This window comes from Mus musculus, chromosome 11 (assembly GCF_000001635.26).
Source record: "Mus musculus strain C57BL/6J chromosome 11, GRCm38.p6 C57BL/6J".
NCBI classification, from domain to species: Eukaryota; Metazoa; Chordata; class Mammalia; order Rodentia; family Muridae; genus Mus; species Mus musculus.
The window spans coordinates 106308166-106315076 of NC_000077.6; the positions used below are offsets into that span (position 1 = coordinate 106308166).

Sequence of the window (6911 nt, forward strand, 5' to 3'; positions counted from 1 at the left end):
GACTAGCGATGAGAACTACCTGCTGTTCCCACCCAAACAGACATGGCCTTTGGTACTTTGTTTTTCTCTCATCTCTGATTGTGCTGGAAAAACACCCAAAGCCATGGGTCAGATGGCCCCAGCTCAGGCAGCACCTGCATCGAGAAGGGCCGGAAGTCAAGCTAGAGCGGAGGAGGAACCATTCTGTGCTTAACCCAGGGCCCCGAGAGACCGGGCTGGATTCCCCCAGTGGGCAGTGGGGCATGTGCCCACCCAGGGCCTCTAAGCTGCATTCTGTAGAAAGGAGGCCGGTCGGGCCCAATAACAAGGGAGTGCTTCTTACTTTGTGATAAATGGGAAGAGTGGAGCTTGATAAACCACGGTTCTTTAAACACCTACTGGAGTCCCGTCCCATCGTCCCATGGGCAGGGAGGGGTTCTATCCCCAACTCCCTTCCTTCTCCAACCCCCCCTCCGCCCCCTTTCAGTTTTGTTGCTACCCAGTCCCATGAGGGAGGCAGCCATGAAGCAGTAGCAGAATGGATCTTTGGATCACACAAGACCTGGCTGTGGCTGTTGGCCAGTTTTTCTGAGCTTGCTCGACTTTTTTCCTGTGAGTGTGTTATGGGACGAAGATTACTCCTAAGGTTAAGATAGGGCTAAGCAGTATCCTGTAGATGAGGATGGGGGCGGGGGGGGGGGTGCCTCACAAAAATTTGGAAGCATTAAAGAGGTGTTCAATATTTATTTGTTGTGCTCGGTAATAGCTTTTGGTTCCTGTTCCGTTTCCCGGTTAGTAAGAACTTGACATGTTTTAGAATTCATGGAATGAATGACACAGAATAACAGAAAAGTAAACAAACTTAATTATTTGATGTGACATTAAAAAAAAAAAAAAAGCCAGGCAGTGGTGGTGCACACCTTTAATCCCAGCACTCGGGAGGCAGAGGCAGGCTGATTTCTGAGTTCAAGGCCAACCTGGTCTACAAAGTGAGTTCCAGGACAGCCAGGGCTACACAGAGAAACCCTGTCCCAAAAAACAAAAAACAAAACAAACAAACAAAAAACCAAAAAAAGCAAAAAAAAAAAAAAACAAAAACAAAAAAACAAAAAACAAAAAACAAAGCCAGGCAGTGGTGGCTCATTCCTTTCATCCCAGCACTCAGGAGGCAGAGGCAGGAGGATCTCTGTGTGTCTCCAAAACAAAAACAAAAAACCAAACAACAAAAACCAAAGAAGAAAAATGAAACCCCATTTAGGCTGGGAAGACACCTTAGCTGGTTAAGCACTGGCCCCATAAATGTGAAGGCTTTGGCTCAGTTTCCAGAACAAATGTGCAAACCCCTGGCACAGTAGCACATATCTGTAATCCCGGTGCTGGGCAGGGGGGTGGGGGGCACAGATCATAGATGCTTGGAGCTGGATGGCCAGCCAGGCTAGCCTCATCCAAGGGCTCCAGCTTAGTTAGAGGCCTTGTCATACAAATTCATGAAGCACCCCACATTTTTCTGTATAAAAAATACCCTGTATCTGGCTCAACTGCCTTCCTTCAGATTTTCAGACAGTTAGTTCTCAGTATATTGCCAAGGCTGGCCTTGAATTCAAGCCCCTTCTTCAGCCTGGGTAGCTGGGATCAGTAGGCATGGGTCATCATGGCTTGTGACAGCCAGATTGCATTTATGATCCCCGTGTTGCAGATAAAGCACCTGGAGTCTGAGTGTGCCCTTGCACTCATATGGCCTGAGAGGGCCCTCACACTCATATGGCCCAGCTAGGTTTTCACTGCCTGTGTGAGTTCTAGGGGTCCAGGGATCCGCAAGACAGGCAGAGTGAAACCATCAACTCTCCTGAAACAGAAAAACACACCCAGGAGGGATCCGGCATCAAAACCAAGGAAGTCACTGCCCAGCGAGGGCGTCTGCTGAACGGGGTGCCTCCTGTCCAAATGATTCTTTGTCAACAAACATTTCAAGGCCCAGGGAACCCCTGCTGCTGAAATGTGGTCTCCCCTGAACCAGGGCGGGCCCCAAACAGAGGAGATCCTGCTTAGGGGAGAAGTTGAGACTCCCCCACCCTGGCTGACTGCCTGGTCCCTAGTGGAGGTAGGGGACAGAATTAGCCCTCGTATGCAAAATAGCAGGAAAGTGAGGCTCTAGCTCAGTGAAGGCAGGTGGCAAAACAAGCCAGTTCCCTCTGGCAGCCCAGACCAGGGGGTGGATCCGCCAGCCCAGTCCAACTATCCTGGTTCACTGTGTGACAAGGACTCTGACCTGAAGGCCCAGGCCCGTGTGCCTTATCCACTTGTCCCACCCTGAATCCCCATAGCATCGGTAGTCTCAGTCTTTCCCACATGCTGCCCAGGGTAGAGATTCACCTGCCTGAATTCTCAGCAGGAACGGCAAAGATGTGTTATGGGTTCCACCGAGGTCAATTAGGGAGTAGAACGACAGAGTGGGGCTTGGGAGGCAGGCTTGGCTTATACAGGCTGACTGGCCCTGGCTTCCCAGTTGTTTAAGGGGCTCCCAGATACTCTCACAGCTGGTAGGTCACGACCTAATTTGTAAGGCATTAGAGTCCATGGAGGGTGTGGGTAAGGATACTTTGCTTCCCTGTGATACAGGGATCACCCTGAACAAAAGCCCCCAACATTCACCATTCGAATCCTGTTTAGGAATCTATCTCTGTCTGTCAGTCTCTCTCTATCTCTTGTATCTCTCTTTGTGTGTCTCTCTCTGCATGTCTCTCTCTCTGTGTGTCTCTGTCTCTGTCTCTCTCTCTGTGCGTTTGTGTTTGTGTCTGTGTGTGTCTCTCTCTCTCTCTCTCTCCATAGCCTTGTCTGTCCTGGAACTCACTCTGTAGACCAGGCTGACCTTGAACTCAGAGATCTAAGTACCTCTGCCTACTGAGTGCTGGGATTAGAGATGTGTGCCACCACACCCAGCAGGAATCTCTCTCTTAACGGTTTAAGGAAGAGCAGGTTGAGGGTGTCCCTGTTCATCAGAAGGGTGGGTTGGATCCTCTTTCTCCAGCAACTGTTTCAGGGCCCCAACTAGGCCTCCAGAGGGAAAGGTAGAGTGACTAGGGCAGCCACTCCCTCTCACAGTTTTATAAGCCCACAGGTACCACATTCGGATGTCACCGTAGCTTACGGAACCACACCCACCCACCCAGCTCCGAGAGATGATATCACGAAGATCTCTGGTGTCAGGCACATTATTTATTCCACAGGAGGATGGGCTGTAGGCTTTGGGTGATCCTTGGAATGGGAGAGAGAAATGGCATTCTGGCAACTTCTTCAGGTGTCAGTGTGAACCATGGTCCTCCTAGACTCCTCTTGAAGCCAGTGTGTTCTGAGTCCATTTGCAGATTCCAACAAGTCTCTGCTTTCCTGTCCCAAACATGGGGACAGATCCCACATGGCACTCCCAGAAGCCTTGGGTCAAGTCTATCCCCAGAGAACTCCTTACTCCATGTCACCACCCTATTGTCCTTCCACCCCAGGCCCTTCAGCAAGAGCTGGGGACCAGGGGCTAGAATGAGAGGTGGTATTGATGGTCCAGCTTCAGACGCTGGCCGGGGTATCCAGGAAGCAGGGAATGGGCTTGTGAGCCAGGCGGTTTGGAAGCAGTGAGGCCCAAGAGTTGAGCAGGATGAAGGTGACCCTCATTCCTGGCCTGGATGCTCTCCTACCGACCACTTTACCTCCCCTGTCCGAAGAGTCACTATGTCTTCATAGGTGGCTGTCTGGTCAATGTTCAAGCCCTAGAAACATGAATTGGAGGTCAGGTCTGGGCCACATTCTAACTATCACAACAGAGGGTGAGCATCGCAGCTCAGAGCTGCTAAGCAACCCTCTCCCTTACCTCATAGGTGTGATCTTCCTCCATCCCAGCCTTGCCGTCATCCTGCACAATGGGGTGGGGAGGGAATGCAGTTCAGAGGGTTAGTGTCTTCCATCTCTGTCCCCTGACAGGCCAGGGATGTGGGTCTGGGTGGGGACGAGGAAGAAGGAGTCTCCAAGACCAAATGAGTGAATGAACAGGGAGCCAATGGACAGGACTTGGGGCTGGATGAGTAGCCAGAGTCTCAGAATATGGAGACCCTGCCCATGTCCTGTCTTCCCTGTGCCAACCTCCCAGCCTTCCCAAGGACCCCCCTCCCCCAGCTCCTGTGGGCACCTTGTCAAGTAGCAGGAAGATGGGCACAATGATGAAGAGGATGATGAGGAGGGTCTGGATCAAGATAATGCCATCTTTCAGTGTGTTCCGCCGCTTCAGTTGGTCCAACGTGCTGAATCCTGGGGGAGCAGGGGAGAAGGGCAGGGCATAAGACTGGCGTTGAAGGTTAAACATGGTGGATCTTTGGACACCATCAGAAACTACTGCTTAGCAGCTCTCCTGGGGACTCTAGAATCATAGCCACTTCCCCTGGTAGGTAGGCTGAGCTGGGGAGTGGGTGTGGATGGCTACACAATCTACCTTGCACACACCTAAGACTAGAAGTTCCGTGCCACAGCTGTCGGTGACATTATGGTTGGCGCTGTCACATTTCTGCTTGCAGAAGTAGATACCATTATCCTCGTACTGGATGTTTTGGATAGTGAGGGTGTAGACAGAGCCATTCTGGGTCTGCACAATGCGTCCCTCTTCTGAGACCAGTTCCTGGGGCTGCTGGCTCCCTCGCTTTCGGAACCAGGTCAGTGCACCTGAGTGGTTTGTGTAGCAGTGAAACTTCACCATGGAGCTCCGCTTTTTGGCTGCAAACCTCGGGTGCTGCCAGATCTGGGAACAAGGGCTTCCTGCGGACATATCAGGGCAAGGTTCAAAATCAGGCTTAGCGTCTTCCTGTAGCCTATCTCACGTGTCTGGGGCATCAGGTTCATGAGGCAGTCAGTAGAGGTATGAGAAGGTAAAGTCTGTGAGAGGCCTCATACTAAGCCACTGGTGTACACCTCTTCCTGATCTAACCTCTGTCCAGTTGTCTTTCATTAAGGAGAATTTTGGAACCTTTCCATTGCTTTTATGTTCACTGGAATGGCCTCACATGCAGGACAGCCTTTTGACCTGGTTGGGTACTTTTAACTCTTTCCTCTACACTTTCCTACACCCACTCCAAATCCTCCAGGTCTGCCCACCATCCCCAGGGTGATAAAGGTCGAATCCTTAGCCTGTCACCCGAGGCCCACCTCCCTTACCCTTCTCAGGGACCCATGCCTCTCAGAGTTCGGGCCTGAGAGGTTTGTTGGGTTTCTAATAAGACAGACCCAGGCCTTTGGCCTTGTGGGCTCCCCTCTAGCACTGTCCTGCTCTGATCCCCAACCTCTGCTTGGTTCTGGCCTTCAGTGGCCAGGGCTGGAGCACACTAGTCTGATGAGAGCGACAGCTGTCCAGCAATGGAGCCTTAATGAGGCCTTGAGGAGGTGTAAATATGGGCGCTCTAGACAGGGAGCTCCAGGCAGAGATAGGGCTGTGTTAAACAGACCCATTTGTCCCAGAAGTGGTGGCTGAGGCAACTAACCTTGGAAATTCAGTGGCAGGTCACTGCTTGTCATTGCTGGTACCGGCTCACCTGGAGGGTGGAAGGAAGTGGGCAGGGCTAGGTCAGACCTCTCTACCCTCAATTGATTGCCCCACCCATAACCCCTCCACATTCCCAGAGCTACTTCCTCCTTCCGGGACTACAGCTTCAAGCCCCTTTAGCTCCCCCGCCCCCGTCCCTGTACTGGAGAGGCAGAAATAAGGTATGGGTACTGGAAATCCCATACCCAGGCCCCCTGCTGCCTTTGATCATCAGGCTGGCCTGTTGCTTCTGTGGAAATGAGAGGGAATCCACAACCAGCAAGGCTCTCCCAGTCTTTCCGGCAAAGAGAGGACAATTCCTGGAACACACTATATTCCAGGATATAGGGAAAGAGCCTTTTCTATGCAGTACCCTCAGGGCCTCTTCCTCCTGCAGCCCCCCGCCCCAACACACACACACACACACACACACTCTTCCAGGTCATAGCTGCCCATGAGATTAATTAGCCCCTTGTACCAAGCTCAACCTGATACCCTCCAGGCTGGAAAGGGCTGGGACACCTTTGACCCTGAGCCCACCATTAAAACCCACAAACTGGGCACAGGACAGTTAGAGGGAGACAGACAAGAAGCAGACAGCAAAATGCAAGAGGCTGAGCCGAGAGACCGAAATGAGACAGGGAATGGAGCCGACCGGCCGACTGACGGTCCTGTCTCAAAGCCAGCGAGCCTATCGTCTGTCACATAAGTCATACCTGAGAAGAGCAGCAGCAGGAACAACAGCCAGTGGCAGGGCATGGAAGACAGCACCAGTGTGGCCATGGTCACTGCTCTGTCTCTGAGCCCAAGGAGGTTTGGGGGCGAAACATGTAACTGTATGTCAGCCTGGGCTGCAGCTTGTCTCCTCTCCGCCTCTTCCCCATTAGGCCCCTTCCTGCCATGCAAATTGAGACCCAGGGGAGGCACCATCCCTCCAGGGACCCTATGGGAGGGCAGCTTCATCAGCTGGTCTGCTAGGACTCGAAGGGTGGTCCTGCCTGGGTAGCACAGCTTTGGGTTCTTGAGAGACCCCCTGGGAAGGGGTTGCTCCTGAATCTTCTAGGGACAGCCAGTGTTTCTAACTCCCTCTGTCCCACTGTGGGTCATCTCTTAGGTCAGCTGGTCTCCTGTGGTTGCCTTGCTCTGGAAGAGTGGGCCTGGGGAATTTAGCTAAATGCACACCAACCTTCTCAATCAGCAGTTTTCAACCTGTGGGTGGCAACTGCACACATTTCTGATGGTCTTAGGAACCCCCAACCATAAATTAATTTTTGTTGCTACTTCAAAACTGTAATTTTGCTACTGAGAGGTGTCTCAGTTCCTAAGACCATTGGAAATATGTGTTCTCTAATGGTGATGACCCACCGGTTGAGAA

At 52.0% G+C, this 6911-nt stretch overlaps 1 protein-coding gene across 2 annotated transcripts; it reads right to left on the reverse strand.

Annotated features, from left to right (window-relative positions):
• Positions 1-3175: 3175 nt before the first annotated feature.
• On the reverse strand, positions 3176-6397 carry Cd79b (CD79B antigen). 2 transcript variants are annotated; one of them, NM_008339.3, is made up of 6 exons: positions 6253-6397; positions 5496-5546; positions 4468-4776; positions 4157-4275; positions 3842-3883; positions 3176-3740 (listed from the first exon to the last, which is right to left on the reverse strand). In NM_008339.3, the coding sequence occupies exons 1-6, from the start codon at positions 6317-6319 to the stop codon at positions 3642-3644; spliced, it is 687 nt and encodes a 228-aa protein (NP_032365.1). In that variant the 5' UTR covers positions 6320-6397; the 3' UTR covers positions 3176-3641. The 2 variants fall into 2 exon arrangements, with proteins under 2 accessions (NP_032365.1, NP_001300868.1); NM_001313939.1 differs by lacking the exon at positions 5496-5546.
• Positions 6398-6911: the final 514 nt, after the last annotated feature.

Excerpts from the sequence above, each read along its gene's own strand:
- Cd79b (NM_008339.3), bottom strand. The coding sequence starts at position 6,319 with ATGGCCACACTGGTGCTGTCTTCCATGCCCTGCCACTGGCTGTTGTTC. Across the intron at positions 4,777-5,495 it reads CCTGCCACTGAATTTCCAAG|GAAGCCCTTGTTCCCAGATC; the intron begins GTTAGTTGCCTC and ends ATATGTCCGCAG. Across the intron at positions 4,276-4,467 it reads CACGGAACTTCTAGTCTTAG|GATTCAGCACGTTGGACCAA; the intron begins GTGTGTGCAAGG and ends CTGCTCCCCCAG.